This window comes from Corvus cornix, chromosome 20 (assembly GCF_000738735.6).
Source record: "Corvus cornix cornix isolate S_Up_H32 chromosome 20, ASM73873v5, whole genome shotgun sequence".
NCBI classification, from domain to species: Eukaryota; Metazoa; Chordata; class Aves; order Passeriformes; family Corvidae; genus Corvus; species Corvus cornix.
In genome coordinates, this window is record NC_046349.1 from 7,492,806 (window position 1) to 7,506,457 (window position 13,652).

The 13,652-nt window shown below is 64.1% G+C and overlaps 2 protein-coding genes across 2 annotated transcripts; one reads left to right on the forward strand and one right to left on the reverse strand.

The window, feature by feature from the left end:
- Positions 1–219: 219 nt before the first annotated feature.
- Positions 220–3,169, reverse strand: REM1 (RRAD and GEM like GTPase 1). The gene is given in 5 exon segments (XM_020583945.2): positions 220–1,074; positions 1,260–1,464; positions 2,467–2,549; positions 2,685–2,822; positions 2,825–3,169. Coding segments are annotated over 5 exon segments (873 nt in total). The 5' UTR covers positions 2,994–3,169; the 3' UTR covers positions 220–796.
- A 5,674-nt stretch (positions 3,170–8,843) lies between these two features.
- Positions 8,844–13,016, forward strand: SOX12 (SRY-box transcription factor 12). Its single transcript, XM_039563489.1, is given in 2 exon segments — positions 8,844–9,317; positions 9,319–13,016. Coding segments are annotated over 2 exon segments (900 nt in total). The 5' UTR covers positions 8,844–8,882; the 3' UTR covers positions 9,784–13,016.
- The last annotated feature ends 636 nt before the right edge of the window (positions 13,017–13,652 follow it).

The following is a 13,652-nucleotide window of genomic DNA, read 5'->3' on the forward strand; positions in this document are numbered from 1 at the left end:
TGAGGAACTGGTGGTCAAAGGGTGGCCAAAGGAAGCCCTGGGCAGAGGCTCTCCCTGCCCCAAGATATTCCATCTCATGGAGAAGGACCCAGCCAAGGCCTGGCTAGAGCAGGAAGCAGATCCTCAGCCCTGGCCACAGGCAAGGAATGGGGCTTCAATCTGACCATGTGGCTCTGGGATGTGGCTCCCCAGGGCAGGGACCCAGCAGAGAACAGCAGCTCCCTGATGCGGTTTATTCTGCAGATCAAGGGTTTCCCCATCACACCAATACAGAGAGAGCACAGAAACACTGGTGCCAGGGAGACAAAGCTCTGGCACAGCAGGGTCCGGGTGCCAGGTGATGCCTCTGGTGCTCCCCTGCCCCCTCTCCCCAGCCAGGGTCCAGGCTGTCCAAGGTGGACACTGCCACAACGCCCTTGCCAGTCCCTGCTGCCCTGCAAAGGATGGCACTGCGAGCAGGACCTGCCACACTCCTGGTAACCTCCAGCCCTGCTCTGGGGCACAGCCACCCCTCACCTCCAGCTCCGCAGGAGCAGCAGTTATCCAAAATCTCACCACCCCAAGTGCAGGTACCTGTCCCATCCTCCACTCCATAGACCTGGTCCCACTTATCCCCTCTCCTGGAGGGGAGTGGCTGGATCCAGAGCACCTTCGCATCCCTCAGCACTGGTGAAAACAGCTCCACATCCTCAGCATCACTGCGGCCCTGGCTGAGCTCTCTGCAGAGCCCCCGGCCATGCTGCTGGCAGAGAGCAGAGTCCCAGCCAGCCTGTGTGGAGGGACGGGACTGCGGCTCTCAGAGCACAGACAGGTCATGGCAGGATTTGGATCGGACTTTGAGGGCCACTTTGCTGCTGTTCCTGGCCACCAGCCTGTCGAGGAAATGCCGGGCTCTGCTGGTGAGGCTCTCCTTGTGCTTCTGGCCAGGCGTGGGGTGTGGATGGGACTTTTTGCCCCCTTGGCGCAGGCGGATCTGCCGCACCACCCCGTCGAAGAGCTCAGCCACGTTGTGCTGCAGAGCTGCCGACGTCTCGATGAACTTGCAGTCAAAGACAGCAGCGCAGGCCTGGCCCTCTGCAAGGGAAGGGCAGGGAGTTGGCAGGGCCCTGCCGGCAACCCCGAGTACTGTGGGACAGGCACTGCCACGTGCATGACAGCAGCTGCACATCCAGGGACGAGGGGAGAGATGTGGGGGAAGCAGCTGGGCACGAGCCCCCTCAGGAGGTCTCCACTAGCCAGAACCTTCACCCCCTACTCACCTTCTTCGGACACCTCACGGCACCGCACCAGGTCGGTTTTGTTCCCCACCAGGATGATGGGGATGTCCTCGGCCTGGCGTGCGCGGCGCAGTTGGATGCGCAGCTCTGAGGCGCTCTCAAAGCTGTCCCGGTCAGTGACAGAGTAAACGATGATGTAGGCATTCCCCACCTGCAGGCAGTGGCTGCAGCGCTGGCTCTTCTCACCCTGTCACCACATGGGGAACGAGATGTCACCAATCTGTGGCCGTGACCACTTCCAGGGGACAGCAGAGCACCCTGGCACTGTCAGCGCACCCCACCAGCCCCCACATTGTGGGGAACAGATGCATGACCCTATTAATTAAATGCAGATTAAAAGTTTTGGATTTTGAGGGGAGTGTTTGGGAGTTTTCCTCTCTATCAACAACAAACTGGGGCTGTGAGTTCAGCTTGATGTGGGTAGGTGGAGCTGAATCCCCTGGGAATGCCCTGGGACAGTGTGGTGGGTGCTGCACCCCGCGTGATCCAGCACTGCTGGGCAGGGTGGGAATAAGCCATAGCAGAAAAAAAGGGGGCATTGTCGGGGTATTACAATGCTGGGGCATCTCTGGGCAGTGCAGGTACGTGCCAAACACACCCTCAGTCCATGTGGGTGCTGCACCCCTGTCCACAGCATTGACTCCATCCCCACTCCCGGGGACTCACTGCCTGGTGGCACCTACAGGAATGCAGGGCCCTGGCATGAAGGGAAGGAGGGAGGCACTTGGAGGGAGCCAGTAACAGCAGCACTGTTATTTCTGTCCAGGAGACACCTCATGTGCTGGGCATGAGGAATGCCTCATGCCAGGCTCTTGGGGGCACCGTTTGGTCTGTTAAAGCATGTGTTCTGGCTGGCGATACCGACTCGTGAATTTACCCAGTTAGATCCTTCAGCCCCATCCCAAACCATTTCCATGCATTTTGAAATGGGTTATCATATCAGCACCCACACCAGCGAGGACAAGGCAAGCAGCCTCCCATGCCCGGGGAGGGTGGGCACAGAGCTGGGCAGAGATGTGACCCCAGCCTGTCCTGTCCAGTGTGTATCCCCTGCTCCACAGTGGAGAGGGGAGCCCCAGGTTGCCCTTCAAAGTGCTCAGAGGCCCCAAGACAGCGTCTGTGCTCATACAATGTCCCCATGGCACATCCTGGCTCACCCAGCTCCCTCTAACACCCAGCCCCGCCGTACCCGCTGCTCTGGCTCCCAGGTGTCCAGCACCAGCAGTGTGGTCTCCTCGCCATCCACGGTCAGCCTGCGCTCGTATGCGGCCCCTGCGGGACATCAGGAAAGCCCGGTCAATGCCGCACTTCCCAGACAGCCGGGTCCCGGGCTTCTCTCCGTCTCGCCCGTGGGTTTGTCCCATCATGGGGCCACCCTGCAGCAGATCCCCCCCATCAGAAACCCACCTCCGTGCTGGTCCAGCAGGTCCCTCTCTTGGACGCCGGCGAAGAGATTGACCAGGCTGGTCTTCCCCACGCCGGGGTCACCCAGCAGCACCACTCGATACCGAGGCTCCCTGAGGCTTGGGGAGCCCGAGGAGTCGGGGACCAGCTGCCGCGGGGGGCCCTGCCGCCCGGCTCGGAGGCCGTGTGGCCGAGCTGGGGGTGACAGGGTTCACCTCGCGAAGCGGCCCCAGAGCCACCCGGCCGCGACAGCGGGGTGCTGGCCCTCCGCCGCAGCGGGCTCCTGCTCCCGGGCTGCGTGTTCAGGGTCATCACCGGCTCCAATGGCAGGGGGCCTGTGGGGTGGCAGTGGGTGTCGCCCCGAAGGGCACCCGCACCCGGCAGCCCCCGACCGCGCCGCTGCCGCTCCTGTGGCCGCTCCCGCTCTGAGTCGACAGCAACTCGGGCACAACTTTTCCGAGACACCCGCACCGCCGTCTGCCCCGGGCTTTAAGCCCCGGGAGGTGGAGCCCCTCGCCGCTCCGATCCCTCCCCCGCCGGACACACCCCCGCCCGCACCGGCCTCGGCCCGGCCCAGCCGCCCTGTCCCGGTCCCCGAGGTCCCCGAGGTGCCGGGGAACGGCGGATTCCCCCGGGACGCGTACCCTCGGTCATGGGGAGCAGCGGTTACATCGGGATGCTGCGGGATGCGCTGCCGCGGGTGGGGGCTCCACCACTCTGCGGTCCTGTGTGGAGCAGGATTACCCCCGTTCCTGGCCGTGGTCTCGCCACCCCAGGCCCGGTTCCACCAAGTAAGGAGCGAGCCGAGCCTGGTCTGGTCCTGCCCTGCCCAGGAGAGGATGCACTTTTTCAGGACCTAGAAGCCCGGAGCCCGGCTGTGCAGCTCCGTCTCCAAGATGCAGTGGTGGAACACAAGGCTGCGGCTCTCCTGGCACCGGCAGTAGCAGGAGCTGGTTTTATTTGAACCTGTCTGTTTATCCCAGGCACTGGCAGCACTGTCCCAAACGGTCCCAAACTGTCCCAGTGCAGGCACTGATCTGACCCTACACTGGGTCACCAGTTCAGCCCACACTGGGATATACTGCAGAGCCTCATGGCACCAGGTCTGGTCCCAGGACATCCTTCATGATCAGAGCACAGCGATGGGGAGGGCAGGAATGACAGCAACACTTTTATTGTGCCATGAAACCACATCAGCAAATGCCCAAGGTGCTGAGCAGGACTAGGGGGAAGAAGGGCTGAAGGCAATGGAGTCAGCTCGGCACCTCATTCAAGCCTGGCTGCTCCAGGCTCTGGGCAAGGGGCTGGCATGAGACGAGGGACACCTCCTTGGTGGGAATGCTGAGGACCACCTCAGTACCCAGCATGCACCTGAGAGAGGAGAGAGTTAGGAGGGGCAAAGCACAGAGTGGGAATAAGCTGCTGTGCTTTGGCTGTTTCGGTATGAGGAGGAGCAGAAGCAGGAGCAGGGTGACTGCTCAGATTGCGCTCAGAGGTGTCCCGTTCCCTGCCTGGCAGTCCTGTCCTCAGGGGGCACAAGGTGGGTGGAGGGAAGCCTGCCTTGTGTCAGCCTTGCCACCCTCTCTATGTCCCCAGGGTCCTGCACTGGCTCTCAGTGGGGACAGCCCAGATGCTTGTTCTGGGACCCAGGACCATGCAAGCAGCTGGAGGAGCAGGGAAACACTTTAAAACCAGGTGAGGGTAGTGCCCAGCTCCTGTTTAGTGTAAAAAAGAGCCAAACCTGACCCCCAGGCAACCCAGCAGTATTTTCTCACGCCTTGTGGTCTGCTACAGTCACTGACCGCTCTGCCAACCATCAAAATCGGTTCCAGCCCAAGCCCTCCTCCACCACCCTCAGACCACCCTCTGTATGGCAGGCTCAGCTCTTGCCAGCCTTCCCAGAGCAGCAGAGCCAGACACAACTCCTGGGGCTCTGAGAGGGAAAAGGAATGAATTCAGCCACTCTCATTGTCAGTCCTGAAAGACAAACAGAAGCAGAGAAAGCCTGTTGGAGCAGCGAGGTACATCTGCTTTCTCGCAGTGGGGACAAGCGCGGCAAGCTGGGCTTGCTCAGAGCTGCCTCATCCATCTCCGTCTCTGCCAAGGACAAACTGTGTATCCAGAGTGTCCCAGCATAGGGCTCAGACCTACTGGTGAAATCCACCCAGAGCCCCTGGGAGCAGGAGGATTTTTAAGGAGGGGAAGCTGAAATGCAGATGGGAATGGATACAGGGGGGGTTACAGCCCCTCTGGGCTCCACACGCTGCCAGCGACATGCAGGGACCCAGGGAGGGCCAGCATGAGCACTGTGCTCCTCTGCACCCTCACGTTCCCAGGCTGAGCAATTTGTGGCTGATTTTGCTCTTTCAAGATGCAAATCCAGTGTCTGGAAGCAAAGAGTTAATTAGCAAAATGAAGGGCTGGTGATGTCGTGTGAAAAGTTGCAGGGAGGTCAGTGGGAAAGGGCTGAGGATGGTGGAGAGGGCTCTGGCACAGGCTCCCGCTTGTCAGGGCGGGTAAGCACCAAATGCCTGACTTGTGATGTTACAGAAACTTTCCACTTGGGCCTTCCTGCTATTTTTAACTCTCCTCCCATCCACCCTCAGTAACCCCAGCCCCACCAGCTGCTGAGGCTAATTAATTCCCCTTTTTCATAATTTTTTTAAACAGAAAAAAAATAAGTTCCACTAATCTATCACACAGCCACTCGCCTCCTCCCTCCTGACATGTTCCAGGCTTTCCTCCTCCTTCAGCTCGTGCCTCCATAGCTACAGCCATACCTGTCTTCCAGCTAAAACCCAGACCCGGGTGCAGGAGATCCAGTCCCCCTTGACACCCACACCACTGCTGCTCTGCTGGGTGAGCGGCTGCCCAACAGGGTGATATTTTCATGAAAAAATAATCCCTGTGTGCACCCGGGGGGCAGGAGCTGGGACATGCCAGGAAGGAATGACCCCATGAGCAGGCCCCCCTGAGCACAGGTTGCTGTGTGTTACAGGGCTCTCCCCCCCCGGCAGGCTGATGGGAAGATCATCCCCACAGAGCAAATGGGATTGATTCTCAGGAATGGAATTGTTTGACATTTGTAAGATCAACACAGTGTCTTTAACCGAGGATGGAAAGCAAAGGTAACATGACTGTACAGACTCATTTCACAGTGATGTGAGCAACTAGCTTCCCAGATTATTTTCCATTGTTTTTTCTATGTCCTGGAGTTCTGCCCTCACTGTGTCCAGCCAGTTCTGACAGCAGATCTGCACCACTGCCTTCATCCTCTGCACAGGGAGAAATCCAGTTACTGCTCATTCCTCAGAGCTGGGAAATGTCCCCTTGCACCAACCCTGACCTTACCCTCAGGCACTGCTGCTTGCACTGGCAGCACGGAGGAATCTGTCACCGTGCCTGGTGCCACTCCACACAGGACTGGCTCTGGGAAGCAGAGCGGTGCTCCAGCAGCCAGCTGGAGCCAGGGACAGTATGAAGGAATGGATTTAGTGGGCTGTTGCAGGGGTGATACTGCTGCCGATCTATGGAGAACCCCTCCCAGCTGGCTCTTTTGTCCCTTTGGCAGCCACTGTGCCTCCTGGGACAGCCCTACATCCCATTGATCCTCATCATCCTCTGCCCCCCGGGGACCCCCAGACCCCATGGCCCCTCGGGAACCCCTCTTCGCTAAGGCTCCTGGGGATGCCCCGTACCCCCCGAAACCTGAGCCGGTCCCCACGGCGACAGCGGGCGGGCTCGGGGACCGGGCGGGGCCCACGCTCACGGGAACGGGCGGAAGGGACGCCCCCTGCCGGCTCCGCCCCGGCACCGGATCCACCGGGCGGGGTCTGGGTTCCCGGGACTGGAAGAAGCTGCGGCAGCCCGAGCAGCCCGGCGGGACTGGCCCCGTGGGGCTGGGACTCGGCTGCTTGCGGGGCGGCCGGGGCCGGGAGGGAGCAGAGGAACGGCCGTCCCGGGGAGCCTGGGAAGAGGCGCCCCCGGTGCACGGGATCAACGGGGATGGGCAGCCGCCTCCGGCCCCGCAGAGCTGCTCGACGCCACGGGCGTTCCGTGCTAATGCACACCCACCCGGTCCTGCCGGCGGAGTGGCAGCGAAGACCGGAGGTGTGTGGGAGAGGCCGAGCAGCTGCCCCGTGCCAGGGCCATGCGGGTGACCGGTGCCGGCCATGACCTCCGGCTATACCGAGCGGGAACGGCTCGGGGAGGCGCCGCTCGCGGGCCCGGTGCAAAGCCGCGCTGGAGGACTGTGTGGTGTTACCCGCGCGGCGGGGCTTCGGGACGGCGTGGGGAGCGCCCGGGGCTGTGGGCCGGGCCGGGGGGAGGGCGGGCAGCGGGGCAGACCCCGGTGTCCCGGCTGGCCGCAATGTCGGGGCAGCCGGCAGGGGCGGGACAGGCCGCAGTTCCCGCTTAGAGCGCAGGACGGCGACAGCCCGTGGTGCCCGGTCGGGTCGGGCGCGGCTCCGCGCGCTCCCCTGTCACCACAGCAACTGGCGGCGGCGGCGCAGCCAATGGGCGCGGCCCCCGGCGGGCCCGCGCGCGGCGGCGACAGCCAATGGGCGCGGCCCCCGGCGGGCAGCCCGCGGTCTCCAGGGCAACAGCGCCGCCGCCGCCGCCCCATTGGTGCCGCCCTGCGGAGGGGGCGGGACCCGGCCGGGGGGCGTGGCCCCACTCGTGGCACCGGGGAGCCGCGTGTCCGCCTCGTGGGCAGCGCGTCCCCCGCCCCGCGCTCCCGTCTCCGCCGGGGGCCGATCCCAGGGAGACGCCGCTGACATGGGTGGCGGGGACACGTCCACGAAGGCGTCGGTGTTCCCACATGGCGTGTCGCCGAGCGGTGCAGGCCCTAGTGGGCGGCCCGGGGACTGTTCGGGCCACGGCTCTGGCGAGGCGACCGGGAACAGTGGGTGTCCCGGGAGCCCGGCGGGCCTGCAGGGCAGGGGTCAAGCGCAGCATTCCGGGGTAATACTCGGTGTCCCGGCCGGTCACACCCGTGCAAAGGCTCCCGCGAGGGGTGTAGGTGCTCCCGAGGGTGCGGGTGTCAGGGTCACCGGGGGCATCGGGGTGCCTAGACCGGGGGAGCAGCGGATTACTGGCAGGAGCTGGAGCATCCTCGGTACCTGAGGGCACAGAGAGGTACCGGCGTACCGGGATGCTTGTCTGAAGGTACCGGGTGTCACCGGGGGTTCTGTGCTGTCCAGGTGGGGGTACTGGGGGCTGCCGAGTTGCATCGGTATGGGGGGCATCGGCGTGCCGGGGTAGCGGGGCGTGCCGTGTCTACTGGGGGGGTAGTGGGAGTACCGGGGAGAGCAGGGGTAGCGGGGCGTGCCGGGTACCGGGGGTACCGGGGGTACCGGGGGTACCGGGGTGTGCCACCCTGCCATTCTCTCCAGCAACCCCTCTCGGCGGGCGCCCATTGGCTGAGCGGGATCTGCCCCCCCGCGCCGCGGCCAATGGGCGGCGGGGGGCGGGGCCCCATTGACAGACCCGGCGCGGCGGTGTTTACCGGGGCGGCGGGGGCGGGGCGGCCGCGGCTATAAGAGCGGCGCCGGGGGGCGTGCGGCTCCCGGGCTGCCCGCACCGCCCCCGCGCACCCCCGGCCCGCACCCGGACCCGCCGCAGCCACCCCACGCCGTTCCCGACCGAAGCATCTGCCGATTTGACCGGGGAGGCATCACCGGGGCGGCGGGGAGCGGAGCAACCCCGGGGCGGAGCCCTCGCGGCGTGCAGCATCCCCGGGCAGTGCGGAGCATCCCCGAGCCGGTACAGAACATCCCGGAACATCCTCGAGTCAGCGCCGAACATCCCCGGGTTGGTGCGGAGCATCTCCGAGACGGTACAGAGCATCCCGGAGCATCCTCAGACCGGTACCGAGCACCCTCGAGGTGCTACAGAGCATTCCGAAGCATCCTCGGACCGGTGCAGAGCATTCCGGGACAGGACCGCTGCAGAGCGTCTCCGAGCCGGAGACCACCGGGCCGTCCCGGGGCCCCTCCGGAGCACTGCCGCGGCCGCCGCCCCGGCGGAGCCGGCCCCGCCGTGCGCCCCCGGGCCCCGTCGCGGCCGCCTGCGCCCCGCCCCGCCGCCGCCCGCTCCGCACAATGGGGGCGGCGCGGCGCGGCGCGTAGCGGCGGGCAGGGAGGCGGCGGCGGGAGGGGAGGAGGAAGAGGCGGAGGCGGCGGCGGGGTACCCGGCTCCGGGATGGTGCAGCGCGGCCCGCGGGGCCGGGGCGCGGAGGCTCGGCGGGAGTCCTGCGCTCCACTGCCCGCCCGTGACACCGAGCCCGCCTGGTGCAAGACGCCGAGCGGGCACATCAAGCGGCCTATGAACGCCTTCATGGTGTGGTCCCAGCACGAGCGCCGCAAGATCATGGACCAGTGGCCCGACATGCACAACGCCGAGATCTCCAAGCGCCTGGGCCGACGCTGGCAGCTCCTCCACGACTCCGAGAAGATCCCCTTTGTCAGGGAGGCCGAGCGCCTGCGCCTCAAGCACATGGCTGACTACCCCGACTACAAGTACCGGCCTCGGAAAAAGGGCAAGGTGGGCACCGGAGCAGCCCGTCCGCGGCTCCCAGTGAAGATCAAACCCTCCGTGTTGGGCCGTGTCTCAGCCAGCCGCAGGCAGCCCGCCAAGCTGCCCACCGGCCCCGACACCCCCGCAGGAGCCCGCACCAGAGGTGCCCGCTGAGGACAGCCCTGTGGTGCCTGGCACGGCTGCCTGGCACCCGGCACCCGACGGGGAGCACAGCCCCCAGGAGCCCCCTGCACCCCTGAGCCCTACCACACCCTGCCCGGAGCCAGGGAGGTCCCCAGAGAGCGGGTCCCCCTCTCCCATGTCGGCTGGGTCCCCTCCCTCTTCCTTCAGCTCCTCCGACGAGGAGCTGGAGGAAGAGCTGCTGGGGATCATGCCCGGGCGGGCGTCTGCCAGCGCCACCTGTGGTGCCCTGGACTGGTCCGTCTTCGACAAGGACCACGACCTCTTCCCGCGGGGAGGCTCCTCGCACTTCGAGTTCCCGGACTATTGCACGCCCGAGGTGACGGAGATGATAGCAGGGGACTGGCTCATGTCCAGCATCTCGGACTTGGTCTTTACCTACTGAGTCCCACGCTCTGCAGGTAACGCTCAATTTTATTTTCACCCACAATCAGGTCATATCAAAAAACAACCCAGGAAAAAAACAAACAAACCGAAACCAGCTGTTTACATGCAGGAATCAGGTATTTTGCCTTGAAGCTGCTGGAAGGCAGAGCCCCTGCTCCCCCGCCCCTGGCACGCACCCATTCTTCATCCATCTGTCTGTCCGACTGTCGCCTCGTGCCCGCAGGACGCATGGCTGCCCGCCGCGGTTATTTGCCCATGAAATGCATCTCATCGGGTTTTCATTGTCACACCCGGCCGCTTCCCCCCATGGCCCCGGCGCTGACAGCCATGGCTGCTCCTGGCCGCTCCCATCTCTGCCAGCACCGTGTGCCCTCCCGCTCTCCAGGAAGCAGGAGCATCCATGCCACCCCAGCTCTTGGTGCTCACCCCACCTTCCCCATCCCTTGGAGAATGGCTGATTCCGTTTGGTTTTTGACTGCATTGAACGCATGGCTTCAATTTTCTCCTCTTCCTCTCTGCAACCCTTGGGGAGGGATGCCGAGCCATGCCAAACTGTCCCTTCCCAACTCCCTATTTTGTGAGGGGTCCCTGGCTTGGGGGGTTCAGAGTCCCACAGCAGTGTCTCCTTCCCTGTGGCATGTGCTCCCCGCCACTCGCTTTGGGAAGAGTGAAGTTGCACACACGTGACGAGCACGTGGGCGCGGGAGGCTGTGTTGTTTCTTTTGCCAGGCAGTTGTGCAGGGAAAGCTGTGCCACGGAGGGAGCCCGTGTCCGGAGTCACCCCAAAATTGTATGGGGACGAGCCCTTCCCTGAGCAGCCAGCCCTCATTTTAACCTAGGAGCCTGTGCCTGTGCAGGACCTGCTCTGCGTTGGCTGACCTTGGCCAGTGGAGCCAGGTCTCACTGTGCCCGGCCGTGGCGTGTCGTGCTGCCGGGATGGCAGGGAGCAGCATGGAAGGGCAGGGTGGCAGGGAAGGCCAGCTGTGGAAAATCTGCCTTAAGCAACCACACAAACTGGTCCAAGAGCAGCTGCAGCCAGTGCTGGTGGGCGTGTGGGGTGTGGGTGATGCTCTGACGCAGAGCTCCTCCACACAGCACCACTCTGGGCTCTGCTGCCGGCCCCGCCAAGAGCAGGAACATGCTGGCAGGGAAGATGCTGCTGCAGCGGCTCCTCCAGCTGGGATTTTCTTTGCTTTTCCTAATGGCTCCTGCCTGCAACAGCCGCCTCCTCCCACTGCCGGGAGCACGTGGCTGCAGTGCTGGCTCGGCAGCTGCCGCAGGCTGTGGTTGGGGGGCAGGGGCTGCGCTCTGGTACAGCTGTGCTGGGTGGGGACCCCACACGTCCCTGGGGACGTGGTCATGGCTGGGGCTGGCAGCGTCTGTAGGAGCTGTACTGGGCTCGGTGGCAATTGCTGCTTGAAGCAGCCCTTGCAGTCCCCCATGACCCCGATTCCCCAGGGGCTCTGTGTTTGTGGGGGCCCCTCAGAACCTTCCCGGCCAGTGGGGTGCTGGCGGCAGCGGAGCACCTGCTGCCTGGGACTCTGCCTCCCTGTTTTGGGGCTGACAGTTCCCCCAGTCACAGGCTACCCCGTGCCTGCCCCTTGCTGTCAGGCTGGACTGAGCCATGACCAGGGGAAGGACATCCCTCTCTCATGTCCTGGCATCCCCTGAGGTTGCCTCCGAGTAGGTGTCTGGCCCTGCTGCTGGTGGCCCTGGCTCAGCCATGGGGATAGGCACTGCAGTACAGGGAGAGGTGTGTCCCCAGGCCCTTTGCAGGGATGCTTGATGTCCCCCAGCCCAGTCCCTGGGGGCCTCTCGAGGCCCCCCGCGATGGTCAACCATCAGCAGTGTAGATGTGTCGGTGTGTAGCGGTAGCTGTGCGTGTGTGTTGGCATTAGCCACGGTGTTTCGGTACCCCCGTGCGGGTGCCAGCCTGCGGAGCCAGGCGGGCATCACGCATCAGACACGTGTTCCCTGGATAGAGCGCGTCCTCTTCTCTGCGTCCCCTCCCTCCCCGGCCATCCCCCACCGGATCCAGTCCCGCCCCCAAAAGGTGGAAAAGCCAAATAAACGCCGGGACAGCCGTGGTTCTGGCAGCCTGCTCCCGCCTCACCGCCGCCTCGGGGGGACTCTGCCTTCCCACCCCCTGGGCAGCCCCGCGCCAGGAGCATCTGAAGCCCCCTCCCATGTGTGAGCCGGGTTTGGGGTTCCCGTGGGATCCAGCGGCCCCAGAGCTCTCTGACACACATAGATCTCACCCAGCACCTCGGTGCCTTCTTGGGGTGCACAGCCACCCCGTGCTGTGGCCAGGGGTTTTCAGGGAGGGCAACGAGGCTGACGGTCACCTGCCCTCCATCCCTGTCCATGGGGAAGCCAAAGCCCCCAGGTACCAGCAAGGCCTGAAGCCACACTGAGGGTCTCGCATCACATGTGTGCTTTGCTGACCCTGGAGCTCAGGGCTCAGCTTCCATTCCTAGGGAGGACATGGGTCCCAGTGGTCCCCTATGTGCTGTGCATCACCCTTGAGCCAGGGTGATCCCTCCACAGACTGTCAGGCGAAATATTTCCTCAGGAGCAGGTTCTGGGTCAGTGCCAGAACTGGAGCCAGCGCCGGGGTCCCCTGCCCTGGCCGCAAGCACAACATCATCCGCTTTGTCCCTGTCCCCACCCCTGTCCCCCTCCTCGAGTCTCGCCGGGTGTGTTTGTCAGGGAGAACCGTCGTGGACAGTGGTGGATTTTCTGTGCCGTGTGGTTGTAGTGCTTAGAGACCCCCCGAGCGTGCGGCCCCCTCCCGCTGCGCCCCCGCTGCCTGGTGCTGGCTGGCATGCGTGTGCGAGCGTGTGTGCGTGCGCGTGCGACATCCCGTCATCACTCCAGACAAAGCGAATAATAATAATAATAGTAATAATAAATAATAAAAATAAACCAAACCTCTCTCAGGAAGCAGCTGCCCTGGTGGCGGCCGAGCGGGCCGGGGGTCCCCGGAGCTGGCGGGGCCCCGGCGCAGCCTGCAGACGGGTGCCAGCGCTCGGGGTCACCTTTGTAGTGTTGTGTTAGTGAAGGGTCCCTGTGTCTGTTACCGTGGAGAAACAGGATTTTAGCCGAGGGGCAGTGACGACCCCATCTGGGCCCGTCTCGGGGGTGTGACACTGCTGGCCCTTGCTCTGTGGAACCTCGGCGAACAATTATCCTGACTGTTGTGATTATGGAATAAAGTGTGTTGGTCTGCTCCCCACGGCTCCGGCTCTTTCTGTGCTGCCTCACTCCTCTCAGGGGAATTTGGGGTTCCCAGGGCTATGTGAGGTCCCCAGGGAGATGTGGGATTCCCAATGGCCAGCATCCCTAACATGTCACTTCCCACCCTGAACCCCAGTTCCTATGGGCTCTCCCACACTGGGGAGGTTCTCCCTCATCAGTCGGTGTGGACTGGGCGTCCCTGGGAGCAGTGTGAGCATGTGCACGTATGTGCACGTATGTGCCTGTGCATATGCAGCCCCTGGCCCCACCCGTGTGTGTGTGTGTGGGCAATCCCGGCACCGCCCCCGACTCCGTTCAGCCAGGGGGAGGGGACCGAGGGTAATAAGCGGAGGGGGAGGGGACCGGGGGTACTAATCCAGACCCACAGGAGGGCCCAGGGGGGGCCACGAGGTCACGCGCCACTTGCATCACACCCAGACCCCCGCCCCCAGTCTCGCCGCAGCTGTTGCCACGGCAACAAGAGGAGCCCAGAGCATCCCCGGGTACTGCCAGCCCCTCCTGCTGCCCCGGCGCTGCTGGGGACCGGGCTGTCCCCGAGGGAGGGAGAAGTGCAGGGGTTGCCCATGCCACAGTGACCCCCAAGTCTGCAGGCTGCACCCACGGGAGAGC